We start from the raw sequence: 27,216 nt of genomic DNA on the forward strand, positions 1-27,216 counted from the left end.
AATGCGTACGTACTATACCCTAGCCCCTAAGCTTATTAAACCCTTAGGGGAAACAAGAAACGTGTGTCAAACATCATAACACAGCACATCTTGTTCGTATGCATTGCAGTTCACAAATTGTGCATTATATATAGTCAATTATATCCATTACTCGTTACCATGTGAAGATTACATACGTGTCTACGTACTATACCCTAGCCCCTAAGCTTATTAAACCCTTAGGGGAAACAAGAAACGTGTGTCCAAACATCATAACATGGTACATCTTATTCGTATGCATTGCAGTTCACATATTGTGCATTATATAGTCAATTATATGCATTACTCGTGACCATGTGGTGCATTATTCGTAGCGGTTTCCAGCCATTATTAGATTACTATTGTACCCTCATAATGCACAAAATAGGACAAATAATGCAACACGGGATTAATTACCCAATGTTGATCTTGACCGTCCATTTCTCTAATCTAATGGCTGATATTAAGAAGGAAAAAGGAGGAAATATAGGAAAAGGAAATGAATACATCCATATATATATATATATATATATATATATATATATATATATATATAAGTAATCTAGGGCAAGAGCCCCTTAAATCTATAACTAGAGAACAAATCACAGCCACAAAATCAAGAAAATCAATGGCTATTATTAATACATGTAATTTTTGAATTTAAGGAAAAATTAGTTCCCTCAATCACAAATTTATTCCATAATAACCAGGCAGGGGTATAATGGTCATTGCATAGCCAAAAATAGGTTACGTCGGCAAATTGAATTCATCTCCTCTTCTCCATCTTCAGCGCCGCCTTGTACCCGTTGTTGTCGCAGCGGCGGCGGGAGATCAGATCGATGCGATCGATCAGAGCGGGGTGGCCGAAAGCGTAGAGCTTCTGCGTCGAGGACTGCACCAGAATCGTGACTTCCGAACCGCAGAGGATGGAGAGTTCGGTGGCTTTGCGGAAGAGCCCGCCGCGGCGCTTGGTGAAGGCGACTTGCAGGCTTGATTTATTCACGATTTTCCTCATTGGGATTTTCCTTCTCCCCAGAGTTTTTGTGCCATTGGAATTCTCCATTGCTGTGATCAAAATAATTGTAATGTTGTTGCGTTGTGATTAAAACTAAACAGACCATCTATATTTATAGAGAGTCGATTTTTGACGGATTATTCATTTGAATGCACATTTTTGACGGATTTCATTTTTTGTTATTCAATTGGAATGAGCAGGCAATTGATGTGTCATAATTTTGAACTTGAAATTGATGTGTTTTGTTAACAACATAGTGATGTGTTTTGTAAACAGAGTGAAGTAAAATCATGCTAAGAGTGATGTGTTTTGTTGTAACACCCCTTACCCGATTAATTTAATAATCGAATAAGTGATGTCACCTTTTGGTACAAATCCCGACTTAACAGAAAATCCTTGATTCTCTTTTTTTTATAGATTAATTAATTTTTCATTTATTTGGCAAACGGAAAAACTGTTATATAAAGTTTGAAATTGGACCATAAACCTGTTTCCCAAAAGTCTATATATATTTATACAACCTGGATAACGAAGTAAGTGAAACGTCCAAACTACATTACACTTTCTATACATGCCACAACTAACATATCTAAGAATTACATATATCTAATATCAGAAACTCCCAACATCATAATCATAAATTTAGGTCATCATTCCTTGATCTCATGGATTTTACCAGATTCATAATCATATATAAATTCATAAACTAATAAGATAGAACACAAAGTAAAGTTCACATCACCAATTATCGAGTTAACCACAGAATATGTCACACTATTATTTATACACCAACGCGTATACAGATCGTCAATATTCTCATAATCATATACATATCAAAGTAACCAACAATAAAAGTCTGACCTTTCCTCCTTTGATTTCTTGGGACTTACTGAAGGCATAATCATATAATCTCATAATATACCAATAAACATGATCAATTATCAATTGCTAGTGTCGAGTAACATCATAACTTCATACAACGTCAAATCATATCAAACAATGTCAGATTCACCCTTTTTGCATCAGATGATCATTAGTATCAGAATATATCATTTAGCATCACATAATATCGTTTTTCACATATGAATATAGCTTTCACATATCCAAACACATATAACTAAATATGCTCTCATGTACCAGATATTTCAGAGTTATAACAGAGGTTTCACGCAATCACATATCATAACACATATAACAATCACCATTGTTCTCATACATCAGAACACATATAGCCCCATTAAGTGCTTAGTGACAAACTAGGGTATGCGGACCAGATCAGAAACAGAATCAGATACAGAAGCGGTCATGGTCCTCGAGAGGACGCCACACAAACCACACATTAGGGTTCAGACAGATAATCACGGGAACAGACCACCCATAGGGTGCATATCAGACAGATCAGATAGTGCCCATCAGATAACAGACGATCCTCGCTTCGGTTATCCAGAAGACGAGAGATCACAGATAACGCACGCTGTTGTCCTATGGAATGCCAATTGTACCAACCGAATACACTCAAGCACGGGGCGTAAACACAATCAAATATACTTTATATCTGACAATTTCTGACATAACACATCAACGCATACAGATCAGACATCATCATCAGACATCGTCACATGTAAATCATATAAGTATACATTTCATAGGCATATACTCCCTCCGTCCCGGACTACTTGCACTTATTTCCTTTCTGGGCGTCCCAAGTTATTTGCACTCTTTCCATTTTTAGTAAAAATTATCACCTACAGTCGCAATTGTTGACTTTGTGATACACTCATTCCTTAATCTCCGTGCCGAAAAGGAAATGTGCGAGTAGTCCGGGACGGAGGGAGTATCATTTATCTTATTTACCTTAATGCTCATTCCCACATTTATCTATTAACTTTCCAGCCATATTTATATTCATTTTCTTATCAAATTAGTTATTTCCAATAATCTTTAACATATCAGATCAACAACTTCTTTTCACACCATATCATATCAAATAAACAGATAAATTCCAATTTTATCAATATCATCACATATCCAATATTCACATATTTCACGTCATAAGTAAAATATATAGATCACATAATGTATCACCGATTAACACACAATATTCTATATGCAATCACGTAAACTTAATTCAGGAATTAAAACCTAATGTAGAATATACTACCTCAAAACCGAGAATGCCTTACTGGAATCAGTTTATCCTTTGCCTTCTCGATGCTCATGCTATCTCTCGGGGAAGAATTTCCTTTCAATATATGGAACTTTTATCAACAACACTACCAATAATGATTCATAACAAGTTCTGTTTACAATTACTTTGATCTACTAACATAGTTTAGCTTATTTCAGAGAACTGTATATTTCTTCCAAATTCCAAACCAACAACTTAAAACCAAATCAAAGTTAAAATATTATGAACTCGTGCACTAAACTAATTACCATGATCTAGCATAAAGACTCAATTTAATCCACCAACCTTAGTCTGAACATTTAGAATATAACCCCAAAAGCTTATCGTGAGCATCTTTAATAAAAATAAATGTAAAACTACTCCAAATTCTATGTTGTGTATGGGCTGTCCCAAACCTTCCCTTGCTAAGAATACACATTTCCTGTTTATTAATGTGAAATTTATGTGTAGAAGATCAATTCCAAGGTCAATCCAAAGCAGCTTAACAAATTTCTCAATTAAAAAAAACGAAGAATCCTAAGCTTTGCAACATTTACACCTCAAGATAAACATTTTATTCTATATCGTCTCTCCAACTATCTCTAGGCAAGGAGTCAGAAATTAAAAGGTCATATTTGCAGATTTGCACCTAATTTGCTTGAATTCCAAATTAGGGAAAAAATCTGATTATTAACCGTAGCTTTAATTTGAAGAAGTAATTGAATAAATAAGAGATGTAAGAGACTTGCTTACGGAAAAAGGGAGACAATTCCAGCTTATAGCTACCGGAAAAAGGCGACGGTGGTGGCGGAATCGGTCGGACCACCGCTGCAGAGAGAGTTGTAAGTGTGTGGGAGTGTAGAGAGGGAGAGGTGTGACGAGACAGAGAGGAAGACAAGTAGGGGCTGCCACGCTGGACGGAAGGCGATGGTCGCCGGAGGCCCGTTTTGACAACAGAAGCATGTGTGTGTAAAAGTGTGAATTCCAGATGTAGAAAAAGAATGAGAGAGAGAACTCCCGTAAGTTCTAGAAGGGAGGCATTTTATCCCATTTTCCATCTCTAATTTATTTTCCTTTTCTTATTTCTTATTTTTTAATTATTTTAATTTCTAAAATCCTACACCTCACAACCTAAATATTGTATTAAAAAATCTAACAAATTTTAACTAATTTCTGAGTTACAGAATTTCGGGTCATTATATTTATAAACAAGAGTGAAGTAAAATCATGCTAAGAGTAATGTGTTTTGTAAACAATAGTGAAGTAAAATCATGCTAAGAGTGATGTGTTTTGTAAACAAGAGTGATGTGTTTTGTAAACAAGAGTGAAGTAAAATCATGCTAAGAGTGATGTGTTTTGTAAACAAGAGTGAAATAAAATCATGCTAAGAGTGATGTATTTTGTAAACAAGAGTAAAGTAAAATAATGCTAAGAGTGATGTGTTTTGTAAGCAAGAGTGAAGTAAAATCATGCTAAGAGTGATGTGTTTTGTAAAGAAGAATGATGTGTTTTGTAAACAAGAGTGAAGTAAAATCATAATAAGAGTGATGTGTTTTGTAAACAAGAGTGAAGTAAAATCATGCTAAGAGTGATGTGTTTTGTAAACAAGAGTGAAGTAAAATCATGCTAAGAGTGATGTGTTTTGTAAACAAGAGTGAAGTAAAATCATGCTAAGAGTGATGTGTTTTGTAAACAACAGTGAAGTAAGATCATGCTAAGAGTGATGTGTTTTGTAAACAACGGTGAAGTAAGATCATGCTAAGAGTGATGTGTTTTGTAAACAACAGTGAAGTAAGATCATGCTAAGAGTGATGTGTTTTGTAAACAACGGTGAAGTAAGATCATGTTAAGAGTGATGTGTTTTGTAAACAACAGTGAACTAATATAATACTAAGAGTGATGTGTTTTATACTCAATGAAATATGATCTTTCAAATTGTATGTTTACGAGATGATGCTAGAAATTTGATTATCTTAGGGTATATATGTTCTTTCAATTTCTGTACTTTAATTATCGTGGTTGCACAAGTTTATGCTATAACGTTCGATTATATTTTGAAAGTTCAATAATATTCAAATAACAAATGCAAACTCCAACGATCGTTGTGAGTACAACATTCAAATACATAGTAAATTTTTTGCTTGAATTATTCGAAAGCAATTGAGGCAACGTTAGAGTAGCTCCAATCCGAGCTCTCTCCCATCCATCTTCTCCGTAATCGAATCTCTCCCATCCATCCACCCATGAAAGGAACAATACTGGTAGGAATTATGACAGTAGTTCCAAGCATTACCAAGTAATGTTGAAATCCTAGAATCACAGCTTCACCTGCATTAGTTTTTTGAAATTAATTAGGGATGATTATCAATATGCGAGTTCAATTGAAAGCTCTGTTTCTGCAATTGGAGTACTTCGCGCCATTGAGAGAGAGGGATACCCCATGAAGGATTGTTGTTGACGTAAAAATTGACGACGGGGAGCTGCTCTTTGACAGGGTGAGGCCCCAATTCAACCGCTACCTTCGCCGCCACAGTCATCCTCTCTCTGTAAATATCGATAAGAAGGTGGAAATTTGGAAGGAAATCGAAGGAGATTTGATCGCATATTTGGAAGGAGAAAGAAAGGATCGCAGATTTGGAATGAGAGAATGAAAACCGCATAATTTGATCACAGATTTAAATTTCTTAATGTAATTTCCAAAAATACCCTTGGCCTATTTTATATTATTAAAATAAATAATATTTGTTCTATTAAGATGTGTGGCTGAGATTTATTCTCTAGTTATACACTTAATATTAGTTATATCTTGATCACTAACCTATATACATATACTTGTAATCAAATCAACCTGCTAGTCTGAAAAGTGTAATCTTGTGCATTTCCATAAACACCCTCGACTGCCAACTTTGACTCAAGTGGTATTTTTGGGCGAAAATTAGTACTAGGTACCAAAAATGTGATTTATATGTAAAAAATGATATAAAATAAAGATCAGGTACCATTTACGCAGTTCACTCTAAAGTAAAAGGGAAAATTATTTTTTGCCAAAAATATAAATGACCTAATTAACTTGGAACTTTCCAAAATAAAAAAAATGACTCAATTAACATGGAACGGAGGGAGTACGTCTTATCGCGCTCATTTAAGTTGAACGAGAAAATGTCATAAGCATCTTATTTTTATGAAAATGAAAGTGAATTTGAATAAAATGAAAATGAATTTGGGATGAAATTGTATTCATAGGATTTTGAATTTTGAATAAAAAAAATATATTTCCCACCCCACCCCACCCTCAGGTGGCGCAGTGCACACTCGCAACAGGTAGTGAGCACTGTCCCCATCCTACGGGTCGAAAATTTTCAAGAATTTGCTTATAACATGTAGCTTGATTATATATCCATAAAGTTAAGACGAAGGAAACAAATTCAAAATTCGTTCATTTCCATAATCAAACAGTTGACTCAAAATAAAATTGAACAGTAATATAAATAGTACATCATCCGCCCCAACTAGCAAATTCAAAATTCGTTCATTTCCATAATCAAACAGTTGACTCAAAATAAAATTGAACAGTAATATAAATAGTACATCATCCGCCCCAACTAGCAAATTCAAAATTCGTTCATTTCCATAATCAAACAGTTGACTCAAAATAAAATTGAAAAGTAACATAAATAGTACTTCATCCGCCCCAACTAGGTGGGGCGTTTTTTTTACACAAAGATTAATAAATTGTGTTAAATTAAATAAATGAAGATAAAAAGTAGGAGAGGTAAGATAGAACAAATTAGAAGAGAGAATAGAATAAGATAAATTATGGAGTATATAATTTTTTTTAATCATAAAATGGCTCAATTAAAGTGTGATACAAAACTCAATTAGCTGAGGCAAAGCCGCAAAGGGAGTATACATTAATATTCTTATAATTTTTCAAAGTACGACACTAGAAAAAGAAATATATAGACTAATAAAGATCAAATCGTATGATTTGAGCTAAGAGCATCCGCAGTGGCGGGCATCCCGGCGGACGTCAGACCGGCGTGCCGGACGTCCGCGCGGGACGTCCACCATTGTGTGCATGTGACATGGATACGGACATCCGTTGCGGACACCGCAGTTCCGCGGCCTTCCACTGACGTCCGTCGCGACTTCCGTGCGGACGTCCCGATTATTGCATTAATTTATTTTTAAAAAAATTCTATAAATACGTCTTGTTGCACTTCATTTCATTCGCACCACTTGTATTAACGAGTATCTCTCTCTAAAATACTTTTCTTTCGAAGAACAATGAAGCATCATGATAGCGATTCCCCCGCAACGAGTGAGTCACAATCGCCTTATTTTCCTGGCGACGGGAGTATGCCGGTGCCCGCCGCGATGCTCCAAATGTCGGGGATGATGCCCCAACCTCAAATGGCGGCGGGGATGATGCCTGGGTTGTAACATCCCGAGTTTTCGTACACGGATTCGGAGTATAAAAAAAATTGGACGAAGAGACGATTGGATTAAGATGTAAGGAATTTCAAATTTAAGAACTACAATTGTTGAAAAATAGAAATTTTCATGTGATCAAATGGAGTGCTTTTGTTCATGATACAAAGGAGATATGTTACAGCTTGTCAAATCTAAGGAGTACATAATCTAGGATTTGACTCTAGCTAGAAATGGTAATGAGATCTAGGAATGCCTTGGAGCATGATCTCTTCCCCTCTTCTCCTCTCGGTTGGGCAGCAACAGCAGCTGTAGGAATCATCTCCAAACCTGCAAGGAAAATTCACACACCACAAATAGGAATGAGAACAAAAAGGACCAAAGATCTTCTTCCCTATCTCTTTCTCCTTTCTTCTTCCTCGTTTCCACAGCCGCAAGACTCCAAACCGCCAACCGAGATGCCTTGGACAGCCACCCTGCAAGGGAATTTACACAAGATTAGAATGAGATTAAAGTACAAAGAAAAGTCATGAGAAAGAGATGTGATGAAAGAAGGCAAGGTCTTGAAGTAAACAACACATAAGCTGCCAAAGGGACGATTTGGGGGCTGCCAAGGATCTCACCAAATGGGAATAGAACCTTTTTGCACAAAGTCTCATGACCTCAGCAACAAGCACAAATAGAGGAACTGGTTGTCCCTCCACAAGAGCCGAGGAAGTAAGGGATTTTGCCAAGGGAGCAGCCCCAGAACTTACACCAATTTGGAGTAAACCACAATATCACAAAGCTTGGAAGCAAGCAAAGATCTTAGCCCAAAATAGGAAGCACAATTTACAAGGAGTAAGTCCTCCAAGGATTTCACCAATTTAGCATGATCACCTTTGGTGATGTCGAGATCGACGGATTAGAATTGGATCAAGTTATAAGGAAGATAACCGAACCGGTCGGATCAGTTAGCAAATTGTCGTTGCCACTTAATCAAACCGATCCTCAAACCGACTCACGCAAGAAAAATATTTATAACTCCCAATTTTGCACAACTTTAACAGTAAAGCGGCAAGTTCGGGGTCGATCCCACAGAGAAGTTGGTGTGTCGAGTGTGTGAGTAGTGAACAAGGGGGTTTGGCTGCTGCCACGCTTTAACTTGGGAGTTTTTAACTACTGTTTTTAATCTAGGCAGAATTAAACTAGCTAGCTTGATCAATGGAACTTTAACTACTGGGTCAAGTGAATTGCAGGTAACAGCGGAAAAGTAAATGCGAGGATGTAAACGAAAAATAACTTCGATTAAACTAAAAACTGAGTACAGCGTGAAATTAAACTAAGCTAACACTTCGGAAACTAAGAAAGTGGTAAAAACTGAGAAGAATCTCAGCGGGAAACTTAAGATAACACTAACAGAAATGAGTATTTTGCAGCGCTCCCTTCGGTCGCCCTTTTAACTAAGCTATCTAAACTAAACTAGAGAACTGGTCTAAACTAAGCTAAGCTAAACTAGACGGAAAGTAAAGTCTCGGATGATTTTCTTGTGGTGGCACACCCTCTATTTATAAGCTCGATTCGGTCGCCAGCTGGATAACGATCTTGACAGGGAATATTCGCTCATTCTGAGAGTGAGCGACTCATTGATTGCTACGTGCTGTTCTTCTAGAATGACGACGTTTTTTTGGTAACAGATTCGTATAACAGCTTCGTCCTTGCGTTCTCATATTCCGGCACGTGTCCCCTTCTAGAACGTCGTCCTTGATAACAGAATGGTGAACCATATCCAGCTCATTTCCTCATGTGTTCTTCTTATAGAAGCCAGCGGTCCCCACCTAACTGCTTGATCGCTCCCCCTTGATCAACTCCCCCGATTCTTGGCCCTTTTTCCGCCTTTTGTACTTGCTTGATCAGTTCGGCCTTGCTGCCTTGGTCAAGTAGCATTTCTGCACATTTTAACACTTATTTTGCGCGATAAACTGATCAAGTAGTATACATTTTACCCTTAAACTGATGCATGAAATGAGCCTTATCAAACTGCCCACACTTAAAACATACTTGTCCTCAAGTATAAAGAAAAAGAAAAGAAAAGGATAAGGCAAATTTCAGGCATGGTTTACTTATTTCACAAGTAAAGAAAAATGAAAAGAAAAACAAGACCTCAAGATAAAAACACGTATTCACATGTATGGATTAGACCGAATAATTTTCCAACAATCATACCCGAGGTCGAGGTCAATTCAATCTTCAGTAGCTTATGTTTCTTCTCTTTTGCCTTTGCTTGATCAAGGTGTCAGCTTGTCAAGATTGCTCAATTCAAAACCGCTGTTGGATTCACTCAGTCACTCATTTCTCACCCGAGATGTTAGGACTGTTCACTCGGTGTTGCCATAAATTTAATACCTTGAATCGGACTGCACAAGATAGTTCCTTAAGGTCTTTGTTTTGGGTTGTAATGGGGCTCAAGGGTAGTAACGTATTAGGGTAGGTCCTAGGGGTTCTAAGTTCAAATATAAAATTTTAAAGAAAAATCACATGAGTCGAAAAGCCAAAGATTTGACTAAACTCGCTGGATCAGAATTGAGATATTTATTTCTTCCTCTTCTTGATGCTCATTCTCGATCAAATTTCGACCCTTAGCCTTATAACTTTCGGCTTATTTGTTTACTTTTGATTTTCTGGGTCGGGTTACAACCATTTCCTGCCTTTTCTTTTTCTCAAACCTTTTCATCATTTTTTATATGACCAACCCGATTGTCTAACTTGATCAACCCGGCTACCCTTTATTTCGATCATTCTATTGTTATCCCCTTTTGTTTCCCTTGACAAACTTCATCTCTTCGACCTTCTTTTCTCATGTGATATGAAACTTGTATTTGGTCTTAAGGCTTCAAAGAATGGGTAAGGGTGTTTGGGCTCAAAGTGGTTAACTAAGGGGTGCCTTGATTAATGAGGCGGGGTTGCAGAATCGAAGGAAGAAAACGGCTCAAAAGGCTAAGTCCTAATATTAAAAGTCAGCCTCTCGTAAAAAATTTTCTTTTGTAAAAATAGTAGAAAGTGTTATACTTTTGGCTTATAACTCACATATAGAGAGGCTTCACAGTTGGTTTAGAAATTGAGCGTTTCCATCATACTTGCGTCGTTCAAATTGATCAAGTTTTTGCAATCAAGTTTTTCATGTGAGCATACCGAATCCTTTTTCTAACTCTCCCAAAAAGGTCCATTTATCCAATTTCATGCATATTGCCTATTTTATTACTAATTGGAATTTGTTATTTTTGAAAAAATTTAGCATCTATGATTCTACTGTAACTAACCCGTCCCCCCCTCCCCACTGCATATGAACTCGTCCTCGAAGGATTGAATGCAGTACAAAAAAGGGTTAGACACAGGCGACGGCACAACAACAAGAAAAATTTCTCACACTTAGACCAGATACTGGGCTAAGTGTGAGACAGTGCCAGCAATCAACACATGGTAATATAGAAAAAACATAACACATAGACAAAACAAAACACAACTCCCATAAACTTCTCACACTTAGTCCAGACACAGGACTAAGTGTGAGAACGGAGTCAAAAACACAATTTACACAAAGAAACAGGGTTAAGGGTGATACTACTGCCTTCTAGATTGTTGAATCAGGGGAATGTTGCGCGCCTTCCTTATCGCCTCCATTACATAGGCCTTCCTTATTGCCTCTAAGGCGTTTGCATTTATCGGAGCTCCTCCTCCTTGGTATTTTTTATTCTTTTTCTCCTTCGGGGGGGAAAGAAGCATGCTGGCAGCGTTAGTAAGCCCCATACCTTGGATGGTATGGTGGCCCATATTAGGGGGAAGAAGGATACTTTCTTCCCCCTTCCTCTTGCTTTCTTCCTTTGATCTCACCTGGTTGCTCTCCACAGTCTTGCTTGCTTCAATGACTGCTATGATCCCTTGGTTTTCTCCTCATCCGCTTGCTGCCTTGAACCCTCAGCTTCAGAAAGCAGCTGGTTCATTGTCTGGTGGCGCGTTCTTCTCGGGATGGAGTCTTCCACTATAGTCGAAGAAAGGTTAAATTCTGCCTCCTTTCGTCGTAGAAGGAGATCTCTGGGAAGAGGCAGCCGTTCTGTTGGTGGTGGCGGAGCAGGGTCCTCAGACCGAGAAATTCTTAGGCAAGCTTTTAGGGCGGTGTAAATCTCCACGGGATCAGCGCTGGCGGGAAAACTTCTGAGTAAGGAGTCAACACGCCTTATGTCAGCCGGGTCCACATATTGGAGTGGGCCGATGAATCTAGGAGGCAATAATGGGGCTCTGGTGGTTGGTGGTCTGGGTGGTAACAAGGACCTCTGATTATCACTGTTGATGCCGGCTCCTGAAGAAAACGAGGAAGTATTGGAAGTCTCGAGTTGATTACCCTGCATTTCATTCTGATTATGTTTGCTGGTGATTTGAATTTAGATGAGGATAGCACAAAGGTTCTGAAGGTAGTTGATGGAAAGTGAGATCCGGAAGACCCCCTTTTATACTCAAGCTCCGACTGTTGAGATTTCCGCCTGTTGAGATCTCTGTGACTTTTCGCGTACCGGCGCGCCTTTTCAGAATGCCAGATGGCAAAGCTTCTCCGATACGCTTCCTTCATCTCTCCAGGACGTCCTTTCATTTCAATCAGTCGCCGCCGCCTGACAACCTCTAATTACTGCGCACGTCTTATTATCACCTGCTCTTATCAACTCACTCACTGCACCACCAATTAAATTCAAATTGCACTGATCACGTGGACCATTAAATCCCCATGACAACTCACATAATTCCACTTGATCAGTTTCTTTCCTCCACTTCCGTCTTTTTAATTATCTAAAAAGAAAACTAAAATATTTACACTACGCTATCTAGGGAGTGACTGGTGTCCTTAGGATGTCACTTGATCAGACCGAAGATTAGATTTATGTTACTTGATCAAGCAGACTACCCAAGAATACGCAGTAGCTCCCTATACCTGTTTACTAGATAAGATTGGGCAGGGTCAGTGGAACTTCTTCCACTACACCTGTTTCGGCCTTGTCTCTATAGGGATTGACCCTATTACCTTTTATCACAAAAGAGAACGAATTGGAAGGGTCTCTCTTGCGCATGTTTGCCTCCAGTGTGTGTGTCGCCGTGGCGATATGGGGGGTCTGCCCATTCAGAATCCCGCTCCCTGGATATCAGTTTGATTTGACTCTGGAATGGTGGCTCTTTCTGTTCACCGATGGGTTCTTCCTTTCTCGAGGAGAAGTTGGTCACTCTTTTTTTTGTGGCTGGGTGCCTGCACAGATTTGGATTTATTTCCATCGGGTTTGCCGTTTTCCACTTGACGCCTTCTTCACCCAGCCTCAGTTTTTTCCTGATTGTCTTCTCTGTCCATGCAGACTTGGTTCAACTGGATTGTGATATGCCTGGTGAGGCATGTCCTTGAGGGTACTTGACGATTCAGGTAGTTGCCTTGTTGGCGTGGGATTCTTCTCCCGCACCCTTCTCAGTAGGGCAGCTTGGTCAGGTGGTTTTTCATTCCGATCCGGCTGAGTGATCTCTCTTGACTTGGCTGGTTGTGATGGCTGGCAGAATTCCATAATTGTCTTTTCAGTGGCTTCATCATCCATTTCCCCAGTCATTGTTGTATCAAACCATTCTGTTGCCTCTCTCTTGAGCTGTTCACCTTCAGCGGAACCAGAGGGTGGCTCTTCGAAGGATTCCTTTTTCGGATACTTCTATTTCCGAGGGCTGATAGCGTCTACTGTTTGTATGCTCTCTCTGTCCTGTGGCCTTCTTGCAGCTTTATTAATGCTGACTGTAAATCGCTCTCCTTTAAACTCTGGATTAATTGTCCCATGGCGGACGTCAATGACTGTGTTGGCGGTGGATAGGAAAGGTCTCCCCAAAAGGATTCCAATAGACTCCTCCGCTCCTGGTTCCGTCATTTTTATAACAAAGAAGTCGGCGGGATACATAAATTTGTTCACCTTGACGATTTTATCTTCCAGAACTCCCCCGGGATAAATGCAAGACCCGTCTGCTAGCTGTATTTCCATATTGGTTTTGACGAGCTTAGCATTCCCCAGCTTCTTGTATATAGAATATGATATAATATTGATGGAAACCCCTAGGTCGCATATTGCATGTTCCATTTGAACGTCTCTGATGGAAATTGGGAGCGTAAATACCCCTGGGTCAGTTCTCTTGGGGGGAAAGATCACCAGGTTGGATCATACCGGTCGCTTTTTCTACTTCGACCCTCCTTCTCTTTTCAGCAACCTGTTCACGGATGTTAGACTCTTCTTTCGCTGTAACTTGATCAAGGGCGCTGGATTTAAAGTTTTTATTATGACTGGTCCTGGGTGCTGGAAAACTTGCAGTTGAGCTTTGATAAACTCCTTCTGATTTCAGAGAGACTGTGTTGACATTCTCTCGCCCTGCATGTGGTTGCACTGTAGCTGGAATCTTTCCTTCATTACCTCTCAGCTCGCCCAGTGACAGGCGACCTGAGATAACTGCTTCGTAAGCATTTCTAATGCAGCTCTCTGTTCCCTCTGGGCTTCCTGTATTTCTCACACAGCATCATGGGGCTGATGCGGGATCATCATATCCCCTGGACCTTCACTTTGCTGCATGTTATTTCTCTGATTAAATCGGCCTCCTCCATGGCCTTGCTGGTAGTAGCCGGAATGCCCATACTGCTCTAGCTGGTTCTGGAAATGACTTTGCTGGTTCCCTTGGAAATACTATGAGTTCCCTCTTTGGTATTGCGGAACATAATTCAGTAGTTGATTGTTTGCCCCCCTTCCTTGATTGCTAAACTGAGGGATTTGATGCTGGTACCCCCAGTCTCCTTCCTGTTGTCGGTTTGACCAGTTAGGTTGTCCTCCACTTGACCAGTTTCCTTGAGATCCATTTGACCATCCTGCCTGACCTCCCTGCACTCTGTTCCTTCCAGTGTTTGGTCTTTCCTGGATTCGAGCACGCCAGTTGGGCTGCCCTTCAGAAGGTTGCGATGGTTGGCTCTGATTCTGATCAGTCCACCTGAGGTTGGGGTGGTCCCTCCATGGAGCAACCATTTTCTTTCCCTGGATCCAGTTGCTATTTGCGTTCCAGTGGCCCACAGTATTTACTTGCTCCACCTCAGGGGGAAACTCGCAATAGTAGTAGTGATGCTCTTCTGGTAGGGGTGGTTGCGGCACATACTGCGTTTCCTTTGGTGCAGGTGGTGGAGGTGGTCTGGCCTTTTCTACTGCCTCCAGCAGCTTCTTCTCCATCTGCTCAAATCGAGCCTCCAATTTTTCATCGTTACGTGCCTCCGCCACGTGCACTGCCCCTCTTCTATACTGGCCTCGAGATGTCTTATACGACCGCTTAGCCTCGATCAGCCTCTCCAGTATATTTTTGGCTTGGCTAAACGGGGTTCTCGAGAAATCCCCTTGAGCTGCGAGGTTAAGGTCGTTTTTGCTGTCCACCGTAAGTCCAATATAGAATATCGAGTAGATCTCCCGCTCCCCCAGCTTGTGGTTGGGGCATGCTTGAAGTATCCCTTGGAATCTGTCCCAGTATTGACCGAGGGGCTCATCGTACTCCTGTCTGGCTTCTGTAATTTCCCTTTTCAGGGCATTTGTTTTCGATGCTGGAAAAAAGCGATCAAGGAATATCATGCGGAATTGGCCCAAGTCCTGATGGATCCTTCTGGCAGCCTAGACAGCCAGACACCCGCATCGCCCTTCAAAACGAAGGGAATAACCTTCAGCCTGTAATCTTCGGATGTGGATCCAGCTGGCACGGGCTGAATAACACAGTATCTGTAGAATTCCTCCAGAAAAGCATACGGACACTCCTTCGAAAGGCCGTAGAAGTGGGACAAAACGGCTAGCACTCCTGATTTGATTGCGATGGTCCGCATCCCAGGAGTAGCGGCGATGGCATGTGTGGGCTCTCTCTCATCATGAGCGTGTAGAGAGCCGATTCCCGAGTCGTCAGGGACAAGGGCCATTTTTACTTCTGCTTGTTCAGGTGGTGGTGGGTTTGTGTTCTGCTCGGTGGCTGTTGCTGCTGCTTGTGCGGCTCTGTAACGAGTGGTAACTACGCCGGCTTCCTGGATTCTCCACTGAGTGTTAGTTCTTCTGTATATCAAGGGATGATTTCAGTATTCGCCTTGGTGGTACCTTCTCATCAACAGCAGGAAAAACAAATGAGAAAAGAATGAAATAAAACTATTTACTCCTACGCACTACACACAAACATAAAATAACACCATGCTTCCCCGGCAACGGCGCCATTTTGGTGATGTCGAGATCGGCGGATTGGAATTGGATCAAGTTATATGGAAGACAACCGAACCGGTCAGATCAGTTAGCAAATTGTCATTGCCACTTAATCAAATCAATCCTCAAACCGACTCACGCAAGAAAAATATTTATAACTCCCAATTTTGCACAACTTTAACAGTAAAGCGGCAAGTTCGGGGTCGATCCCACAGAGAAGTTGGTGTGTCGAGTGTGTGAGTAGTGAACAGGGGGGTTTGGCTGCTGCCACGCTTTAACTTGGGAGTTTTTAACTACTATTTTTAATCTAGGCAGAATTAAACTAGCTAGCTTGATCAATGGAACTTTAACTACTGGGTCAAGTGAATTGCAGGTAACAGCGGAAAAGTAAATGCGAGGATGTAAATGAAAAATAACTTCGATTAAACTAAAAACTGAGTACAGCGTGAAATTAAACTAAGCTAACACTTCGGAAACTAAGAAAGAGGTAAAAACTGAGAAGAATCTCAGCGGGAAACTTAAGATAACGCTAACAGAAATAAGTATGCTGTAGCGCTCCCTTCGGTCGCCTTTTTAACTAAGCTATCTAAACTAAACTAGAGAACTGGTCTAAACTAAGCTAGGGAGCTGAACTACACTAAGCTAAGCTAAACTAGACGGAAAGTAATGTCTCGGGTGATTTTCTTGTGGTGGCACACCCTCTATTTATAAGCTCGATTCGGCCGCCAGCTGGATAACGATCTTGACATGAAATATTCGCTCATTCTGAGAGTGAGCGACTCATTGATTGCTACGTGCTGTTCTTCTAGAATGACGACGTTTTTTTGGTAACAGATTCGTATAACAGCTTCGTCCTTGCGTTCTAATATTCCGGCACGTGTCCCCTTCTAGAACGTCGTCCTTGATAACAGAATGGTGCGCCATATCCAGCTCATTTCCTCACGTGTTCTTCTTCTAGAAGCCAGCGGTCCCCACCTAACTGCTTGATCGCTCCCCCTTGATCAACTCCCCCGATTCTTGGCCCTTTTCCGCCTTTTGTACTTGCTTGATCAGTTCGGACTTGCTGCCTTGGTCAAGTAGCATTTCTGCACATTTTAACACTTGTTTTGCGCGATAAACCGATCAAGTAGTATACATTTTACCCTTAAACCGATGCATGAAATGAGCCTTATCAACCTTTTTCATCAAACACAAAAAAGGGGATAACCTTTAGCTCAAAATAGAGCTCCAATGTCTGCCAAGAAATGCCACAATGAGCCAAGGGCTTGGCTATAAATACCAGCCCACCACCACCTCCTTCCTCACACCTCTCTAAATTCACAAATCACAAGAAGTGCAGCAAGAGAGGAAGGAGTGGCGGCGAGCTTAAGGGCAGTCCGGCATTCGAAGGAATCATCGAGAAAGAGGTAAAACAATAGCACACCCTCTGCTTATGTTTCGGACATCATACTAAGCCCAAGAACTTAGAATCATAGGCGGCATGCTCACGTAGGGAAAATCATAGCGATAGAATCAACGAATAATCAGTTATCATAGCTACTGCCTTCAAGTAGAACAACAAAAATCGGAATAATTAAAGGGAAAGGGGGAAAGGTGCCTTAGCTTAGGGGTGGAAGCTACTCGACGGAGAGAGCTGACGTGAGTCGCCGGCGACGGTGTGACTCCCAGTGAAAACGCCAAGCTCCTGGAGGGAGGGAGAGAGATCGGCGTCGAGAACCCTCCGGAGATGAGAGGTGACGCTTCCTCCATCATCCGCGAATTCGCCGGAGGAAGGCGTGAACGGCAGAGGAGGCGGAGCCAGTGATGCAGAGCAACGCAGGGGAGCGGCGAGTTTGTCGGTCGCCAGAGAAAGATAGTGAGAGAGCTTGTTGGAGATGCTGCTGCCTCAATAAGGGTTACTCAAATTTTCAGATTTCAAAAAAGTACCGAAAAGGGAGAAGAGACAGATGGGGAGTATATGATTGGGTTGACTTCAATTTTAATTAAAAGGAATTGGGCCTAGAATTGAATTAAGGGAACAAATGGGCTACCTAATTTAATTGATGAAATGGACCATGGGGTCATTTACTTAATTAAGATTTGGGCCGAGAGATTTTGTTGGATTGGGCTACTTAATTAAACTAGTAGACTTGGAAATTAAATTTTGTTGGAGTGGAATTAATTTAAGGAATTGAGCTTGGAGCTTAATTAAATTAATTCCCGAATAAATTATTGAGTTTCCGAAGATGGAGAATATTAAAGTTGAGACGTGGAGGGCCGACCGGCGTCGCGGGGCGGCCTTAAGAAAAATCTGAAGAAGATGGAATTTAAGGAGGATTTTAAGAATCCACATTTTATTAAGGGATAACAGAATTTCTCCAAGATAGGTCAAGCGAACAATTAAGTACTGTCGCACAATAAAACCGAGATAGGATTAAGAAAAATCCTATAAGCCGAGACTAATATATAGGTGCTACCCAATAGGATGCATGCATTCTTTTCTCCAAAGAAATAGTTCAAGTACTAATTAGCATGTTACGCTGTTTTTGTTAAAAAGGCTGTTTTTGGCTGGGAGGCCGACGGGAGAATTTTAATTGAGGAGTAAACGTATCAGGTGGGCTTTCTTTTAATATCCAGCACTATAGTGTGGATATAAAGCAAATGTTTTGAAGTTATGGAATACCTTTTTCTCAAAAATGAATATGTGATCATTCCTTTTAAAGTTGTTGTCATGCCATAAAGTGTTTGTTTTCGAGACCTGCCTGTTGGAGATATTTGTCTATTGGAGATATTTGTTTGTTGGGGATATTTGTTTGTTGGTTTTGGCTACGCCAAAACGCTTCAATTCGGATCGTGGTGCACAAGAGTCGTGAGCCATCTAGAGGTTGGTCGGCGAGGGTACTGTTGAAGGTGGTCACCTTCACGGTACACTAGATTATCAGACATGGCGGGATTTCACCAAGAACTTAGACTGCAGTCGGACTTTTAAGATCACAAAACAATTTAGTATGCTCGGGCCTTTTTAAGAAAAACCTCCGTGTGATACTGTTGATGGATGACAACTTATATATTTGTATGTTTTGTTTTCGGCAAGTGCTCACTGAGTACTCCTGTACTCAGCCCTACATTTATTTATAAATGTGCAAATTAAGCAATAGGGTGGAGGTGTGTTGATCAGAGTCGATGCTATTTAAGTACATAAGGTGGATCTCTCGACGCTTCGTGTCTTCATACGCGAGGTTGTTCTTTGGACTTTTCCGCTGTAGTTTGTTAAGAGAGTATAGTGAACTCTCATCATCGAAACTCTGATTCATTTTGATGAAACGCCATTATTATTCAAATCCTTGTAATCAAATACTTGGATCTTATCTATCATATTGTTTGACTTTTCAATGTGCAAGTTCTATCTACATTTCTTCCATATTTCTTTAAATCCTTTTATTAGTCGCGATTTGTCCGCTTTTGCTATCCTTAGCAAAGTGCGGTCGTGACACGGGTACTACAACATGTACCCGCAGTGGTATAGTATGATGTCCCAAATGTCCCAAATGCCTGGGGCGAGTGCCGGAATGCCCCAAATGCCAGGGATGATGCCCCAGATGCCTGGTATGATGATGCCGGGGATGATGCAGGGGTCGCCAGCGACTACGGGGGGAGTAGGCAGGGGGTCCCCCCAATCACCGGTGGACAACGTCTACCAGCCCTATATGGATTTACTATCGACGGACAACCCCCCGAGTACTCCTCTCGAGACTCAGTTCACTGGCATCGACACGTTCTCGATGGAGGAGTTGGGGCTATCTCCGATCTGGGATTCTCCCACAAACGCACCACCGGCGATAGGGAGGAGGGGGAGGACAGGGGACGGGGCAATACCTCGCCCGTCCCGATGTACGGTGGTGAGGCGGGGGAGGGGTCCAGCGGGAACAAGAGGACCGTCTGGAGCATGGAGGAGTGCATTGCGCTGTCGAAGGCGTGGATCAGTGTAGTGGAGGATCCCTACGTCGGGGCGAACCAGCACATCAACAGGATGTGGTGGCGCATTAGCCAAAGCTACCTCCAGTTCAAACCGCCAAGGGGGAAGTCTCACAACGGAGAGCAATGCCGGAAACAGTGGGAGCGGCTGAGGAGACAGCTCAGCCGATTTGCCGGCATTTACACAAACAACCTCCGCTCGGCAACCAGCGGCATGTCTTCCAAGGATGTGAAGCTTCTGGCGCACCAGCAGTTCCCCGAAAGTGAAAAGGGGTTCGGGGAATTCAAATATTGGCAGGTCTATCTTGTGGTGCAGTCTTCGCTCAAGTTCACTGCAGGCGTTGAATCTGGCTGGCCGAAGCGGACGAAGATCAGCGCAGTCCTGGTTCCCACGAACTCCCCCCCCCCGAGGCAGAATTCCCAACACCCATATCGTCGAACCGCCGCCGTTTCCCGGTTGGGCAAAAGGCGGCGGCGCGGACTGCGAGGGGAAGCACCAGCGGATCCGCCGAGGCCCAATCGGCAGCGCCCACCCAAAACAATCCCGAGAACCCCTCCTTCGCTTGCATCGCAGCACATGAAACCTTGTTATGTGCGATGGTTGAATGGCTCCAATCGACCGACCCCCATTACAAGCGGTCACTTAAACCCCTCATCAACAGTATGCGACACAATTTGGGGTTCGGAGACATGTCGGGGAGTGACGACGAGGGGGGTGGCGGCAGCGGCGAAGACGAGGGTACTGGCGGCGGGGAATCCGAGGAGTGAGCTGACGGTTTTTTATCTATGTATTTTTTTTAATTACTATGTATTGTGGTGAAGCAAACCATATCCCACATCGGAGAATGAACAAGAGTTGCAAGCATATAAATGGGCTATCCCAACTCCATTAGTATGAGGCCTTTTGGGGAGTACCCCAAGAGCAAAACCGTGAGGGCTTTTGCCCAAAGCGGACAATATCATACTAATGTAGAGTTCGGGTGTGCACCACCGATACCCAACAGTGGTATCAGAGCCCTGGTTCAGGGGCTGGGCCTGTGTGGCTCGGGGTTCGATGGGTTGCGCTTGCAAGTTCTCCGATGTGGTGTGTGAGCTCGACCAAGACCTGTGGTGACCTGGTGACCTGTAACATGGGGCACAAACATGTGGTCTTGGTCTGGTGGTCTTGGTTTGAGGGGAGGATTGTGGTGAAGCAAACCATATCCCACATCGGAGAATGAACAAGAGTTGCAAGCATATAAATGGGCTATCCCAACTCCATTAGTATGAGGCCTTTTGGGGAGTACCCCAAGAGCAAAACCGTGAGGGCTTTTGCCCAAAGCGGGCAATATCATACTAATGTAGAGTTCGGGTGTGCACCACCGATATTCAACACTATGTATGTTTTTTTTATAATTATGTATCTTTTTTATAATAAAGTGGTTGTAAGATCTCCGTATTTGCGTCGAATTTTTAATTCCGTAAATTGTTTAAATCCGTGAATTGTTTAATTTGTGAATTTTTATTAATGTGGGAAGTCCGTCAAGATGTCCTTGGGGATGTCCGCCACTATATAGTGGGATATCCGTATGACGTGGCATCATCAGCAGTGGGAAGTCCGTATGACGTGGCATAAGGTGTTTTTGGGATGTCCGGCGGGACATCCGCACCACCGCGGATGCCCTAAGTTAATTATTCATGGATTTTAGATAATTAAACGTCTGTAATTATTAGAGGCCCCATATTAAAAAGGGCTAATTTTCTACATTCAGCAAAGCCCAACCCACATCATCCAACCCTCAGTCTTTCCTCTTCTCGCTCAAATTCCTCCCGCTTCTTCTTCTTCTTCATTCATTTCAGGCGAATCTCAATTCCTCCCGACCGATCCTCCTCGGCGAACGCCACCTCTCGCCTCTCGCATCTCGCCATCCTCATTTCGCGGCAGCCTCTCGCCGCCCGCACGTCCTGCCCGCCTTCGTTGAGGTTTTCCCTGCTCTTTCTATAAACCCTAAACACTAATTTGTTATTTATAGACAACTAAGCTAAATTTTGGATCCAAAGGCTAATGTCTTAACTTCAAATTGATCTTAGAATTGCAAATGCTCGTTTTTGCTGTTCGCAATTCGGCGTAATAGAGTTCTCAGTAATTTTTTAAAAATGTCAGTAAATTACCGAGGAGTTGACATAGGAACTTTGGGGTGGAAAATGTGATAGTATTGCTCTTGGCCGGAAAGTCGCGTAGTTGCATTTTCTTCCAACTATTTAGTTTTTGTGTTATGTAATAGATACAGATGTATAGATTTTGTGTGAGATAGCCTAGGTTTCTAAATACTTTAAAGATAGATATTATTGGGGGTTGAGTTGTTCATTTTCTGCTTGCGTATGAAAAGTAGTTATGAATTGCTTTCCAATTTCATCTACTGAGCTGCAATCCTGCTACAATTGGCTGATTATTAGGATTGCTTTTGCAGTCTTATAGAGCTATGGATGATAATCTCTACGATGAGTTTGGCAACTATATTGGACCTGAAATCGATTCCGATCAGGAGAGTGATAGGGAGGAGGAAGAAGAGGAACTGCCTGACCGGACTGAGGATGAGGAGGCTATGTCTGATGATGAACATGGCCCTGGAAAACCAAATGGGTGGCTAACAACGACTGAGGATGTTGATATGGATGGCCAAATTGTCCTAGCCGAGGACAAAAAATACTACCCAACTGCTGAGGAGGTCTATGGCGAAGAAGTCGAAACTTTAGTTATGGATGAAGATGAGCAGCCACTTGAACAGCCTATTATTAAGCCTGTGCGAAATCTCAAGTTTGAGTTGGGGGTTAAGGATTCAACTACCTATGTATCAACACAGTTCCTTTTGGGTCTCATGTCAAACCCTATGCTGGTGAGGAATGTTGCTTTAGTAGGCCACCTGCACTGTGGGAAGACGACTTTCATGGACATGTTGGTCGAGCAGACGCATCACATATCAACCTTTGATCAGAACAGCGAGAAACATATGCGATATACTGATACGAGAATTGATGAGCAGGAGAGGAGGATATCCATCAAGGCGGTGCCAATGTCACTTGTTCTAGAGGATAGCAATTCGAAATCATATCTTTGCAATGTTATGGATACTCCTGGTCATGTTAACTTTTCTGATGAGATGACAGCTGCTCTGAGGCTTGCTGATGGTGCGGTGTTAATTGTTGATGCTGGAGAAGGAGTTCTGGTAAGCTTATCTTATTTACTGTAGGTGTGTGTTTTCAAACTTTGGATTCCACCTCTATCTATGTATATTTAGTTTCCCATTTGTTACTAGGTAAACACAGAAAGGGCAATACGCCATGCAATCCAAGACCGCATCCCCATTGTAGTTGTCATAAACAAGGTGATATCTCAAACCCAGTGGTGAAGTTTTGTGAAGTTGGTACTATCTCTGATTATTTCACTTAATGCTGCCTGGAAGGTTTTTTCTTTGACATGTCTGACTTGTATATTCTCAGGTTGACAGATTAATAACTGAGCTCAAGTTGCCTCCAAAGGACGCGTACCACAAACTAAGGCACACAATTGAAGTCATCAACAACCACATTATGGCTGCATCTTCAACTGCTGGAAATGTTCAAGTTATTGATCCTGCCCTTGGAAATGTTTGTTTCGCAAGTTCCAGTGCAGGATGGTCGTTTACCTTGCAATCATTTGCTAAGCTATATGTTAAACTCCACGGTGTTCCATTTGATGCTAACAAATTTGCTTCTCGCCTTTGGGGTGATTATTACTACGAACCTGATACCAGAAGTTTTAAGAAGAAACCACCTGTAAGTGGAGCAGAACGGTCCTTTGTTCAGTTTGTGCTTGAACCTCTTTATAAATTATATAGTCAAGTGATTGGAGAACATAAAAAGAGTGTGGAGGCTACACTCTCTGAACTCGGAGTGACTTTGAGTAATGCAGCTTATCGCTTGAATGTTAGGCCACTGTTAAGATTGGCATGTAGCTCTGTTTTTGGTAGTGCCACGGGGTTTACAGACATGCTGGTTCAACACATCCCATCTGCAAAAGATGCTGCACCGCGGAAGGTTGAGCACATCTATACTGGTCCTAAGGACTCCCCAATTTATGAGGCCATGGAGAACTGTGATGCATCAGGTCCTCTAATGGTTAATATTACCAAACTGTATCCTAAATCAGATTGCAGCGTCTTTGATGCCTTCGGCAGGGTCTACAGTGGAGAAATTATGGCTGGCCAGACGGTACGTGTACTCGGAGAAGGATATTCTCCCAATGATGAAGAAGACATGACAGTGAAAGAAGTGACCAAATTATGGGTCTACCAAGCTCGTTATAGGATTCCTATTAGCAAAGCCCCTCCTGGTTCTTGGGTTCTAATTGAAGGTGTGGATGCTTCCATTATGAAGACTGCCACACTTTGCAACTTGGAATATAATGAAGACGTGTATATATTTAGACCCCTTCAGTTCAACACTCTTCCTGTGGTGAAAACTGCTACAGAGCCATTGAATCCCAGTGAGCTGCCAAAAATGGTGGAGGGTCTTCGGAAGATCAGCAAAAGCTACCCATTAGCTATCACAAAAGTTGAAGAATCTGGGGAGCATACAATTTTGGGCACTGGAGAGCTGTACTTGGATTCCATAATGAAGGACCTCAGGGAGCTTTATTCAGAAGTGGAAGTAAAGGTTTGTATCTCTTTCATCGTCCTACTTTTGCAGATTATGTTAGTGTTTGAGGGTTTCAAGCTTTCTAACTTGCTTTGGTTCTATTTTTTCCCTCACTGTGTCAAAAGGTGGCAGATCCCGTTGTCTCATTTTGTGAAACAGTTGTGGAATCCTCTTCAATGAAATGCTTTGCTGAAACTCCAAACAAAAAAAATAAAATTACAATGGTAAGCATTTATTTTAATATAGAAACTCACTATCTAGAAATTTTACTTAGTTATATCTCTCGTCATTATTTGAATTTCTAGATTGCGGAGCCACTGGAGAGAGGACTTGCTGAGGACATTGAAAATGGCATTGTAAGCATTGACTGGCCAAGGAAAAAGCTTGGCGACTTCTTCCAGACAAAGTATGACTGGGATTTGCTAGCTGCGCGGTCTATTTGGGCATTTGGTCCTGAGAAGCAGGTAAGTAATGCGTCCATCAAATGTTTTTAGCCAACCATATCTGCTCCACAATAGCACCATTTCAGACTTAATTGTGTTCTTTTAATTCATTGATCTAGGTGTTCCTTTGAAATTTTTGTTCTTACTTAAAATCATGACATATTTACGTTAACAGGGGCCTAATATTTTGTTGGATGATACACTGTCTAGTGAAGTTGACAAGAGTTTGCTCAGTGCAGTTAAAGATTCTATTGTGCAAGGGTAAGTTTTTCTGGTCTGGCTTTTCTTTTGTAATTTATATGTGTTCTTGTTGCACTAATGTATGTCGGACAGGTTTCAGTGGGGAGCTCGAGAAGGCCCTCTATGCGACGAGCCAATCAGAAATGTTAAATTTAAAATAGTGGATGCCAAGATTGCTCCTGAGCCACTGAACCGTCAATCCGGCCAGATCATTCCAACTGCTCGACGCGTGGCTTATTCGGCTTTCCTCATGGCTACACCTAGGCTCATGGAACCAGTGTATTATGTGGAGGTAATATTTTTCTCTTACCATTTGCTGTGGTACGGAAACCTAAGTGAAATCAAGATTAGCATTGTTTGGTTGGTTATGTTTAATTGTATATCAATATGCCATTACACCTACTGCTTCCGGACTCTACTAATTTCTTGCCTGTTGCAACTCTTTTTTTTTTCTCTCTCTCTCTATCACTGTATCCTAATGGGTATTGTTTTCAGATACAAACTCCAATAGACTGTGTTTCTGCAATATACACAGTTTTATCGCGTAGGCGTGGTCACGTCACTGCTGACGTTCCACAGCCAGGGACCCCAGCCTACATTGTTAAGGTTTGAGGCTCTTATTTCATGTAGCCAGGTGTCTTAGTGATATTCATTATTCTTTTTACCATAACTTCCATATTAAAATTTGTAGGCATTTTTACCGGTGATAGAGTCATTTGGATTTGAGACAGACTTGAGGTATCATACTCAAGGGCAGGCATTTTGCGTATCCGTATTTGATCACTGGGCTATCGTCCCAGGAGATCCGTTGGATAAAAGTATAGTTCTACGTCCGTTGGAGCCAGCCCCAATTCAACACTTAGCTCGTGAATTTATGGTGAAGACGAGGCGCCGCAAGGTACAGTATCTCTACTCATTTTCCCCTTAATTACGGCTTGAAATTCACAGGGTTAAACGTGTTGATTAATATATTGGTGAAGTAATTTTATTCCTTAAATATTGGTATGGATTTCCACAGGGAATGTCGGAAGATGTGAGCATTAACAAATTCTTCGATGAGGCTATGGTTGTTGAACTGGCTCAGCAGGCTGCCGATCTTCATCAACAAATGATCTGAACTTTCCATTTGTTTGACTCGATATCGCGGTTTGGTAGATGCCACACTTTGTTACTACGTATATTTTGTTGTAATACTTGAAATTCTGCGATTTTAATGAATTTGTGTGCTTTGTCAAGCAAACACCAACCCAAATTAATCACTTCAAAAGGATTTAAACCTCTTATGTTTTTGACATTTACCTCAATTTAAACTCTCATGGTTTTGTACCACAAGTATCCCACTGGCCATATACTACCACCTTTTATAATATAAATTTTTTTTTATTTTAGGTACAGCCATTGGTTGTCTTTTCTAGCATCGTATTTTCCTTTTTGTAAAGCACTTTAAATCCAAATCCTGTGTTGGTCGTATAATTTCTTCATATCTAACCGTTCAGAGGTGTGATCCGTTGTTGATTTTTCTTAAGTTACTAACTCATCAATGTAGTGTATTAAAAATGTCAACACGATAATAATGAAATATTAACATAAACTTAGGTTGGTATTTTAATACATTGTGTTGACATTAATATTTAAATGTTAACACAATTTATTAAAAAAGGAAAATATCACTTAAATGGGATGGAGAAAGTACATATAATCAATAAAATGATATTTCCATTTTGTACAAAATGATATATTTTCTAGCACGTACAAAATGATACTTATAAACAATAAAATGATAGTATAAAATCATACTTGTAAATTGTAATCAATAAAATGATACTATTATGTTTGTATAAAATGATATTATGCTGTATAATTGCTCCGTCCTATAAAAATATGTGCATTTTCCATTTTCGTTCGTCCTACAAAAATATGTACATTCTATTTTTTGAAAGCAATTATCAATTTAATAATATAAGTCCCACTATCCACTACCTCCACTTTACCATACCATTCTCCACATCTCTCTTGCTTTACCAATTTTGTCTTAATTCCCGT

General features: G+C 41.2%; 1 protein-coding gene and 1 long non-coding RNA gene across 2 annotated transcripts; one reads left to right on the top strand and one right to left on the bottom strand.

The window, feature by feature from the left end:
* Positions 1-989: 989 nt before the first annotated feature.
* LOC121771494 lies at positions 990-4,130 on the bottom strand. The gene is made up of 3 exons (XR_006044053.1): positions 3,954-4,130; positions 3,195-3,275; positions 990-1,083 (listed from the first exon to the last, which is right to left on the bottom strand). It is a non-coding gene; the product is annotated as an uncharacterized LOC121771494 (long non-coding RNA).
* A 17,471-nt stretch (positions 4,131-21,601) lies between these two features.
* Positions 21,602-26,413, top strand: LOC121771813 (110 kDa U5 small nuclear ribonucleoprotein component CLO). The gene is made up of 11 exons (XM_042168702.1): positions 21,602-21,796; positions 22,285-23,040; positions 23,131-23,199; positions 23,315-24,508; positions 24,616-24,714; positions 24,796-24,954; positions 25,109-25,194; positions 25,267-25,465; positions 25,669-25,779; positions 25,865-26,071; positions 26,192-26,413. Exons 2-11 carry the CDS (start codon positions 22,297-22,299, stop codon positions 26,288-26,290), a joined length of 2,967 nt encoding a protein of 988 aa, XP_042024636.1. The 5' UTR covers positions 21,602-21,796; positions 22,285-22,296; the 3' UTR covers positions 26,291-26,413.
* The last annotated feature ends 803 nt before the right edge of the window (positions 26,414-27,216 follow it).

Source organism: Salvia splendens, chromosome 16, assembly GCF_004379255.2.
Source record: "Salvia splendens isolate huo1 chromosome 16, SspV2, whole genome shotgun sequence".
Lineage (NCBI taxonomy): Eukaryota > Viridiplantae > Streptophyta > Magnoliopsida > Lamiales > Lamiaceae > Salvia > Salvia splendens.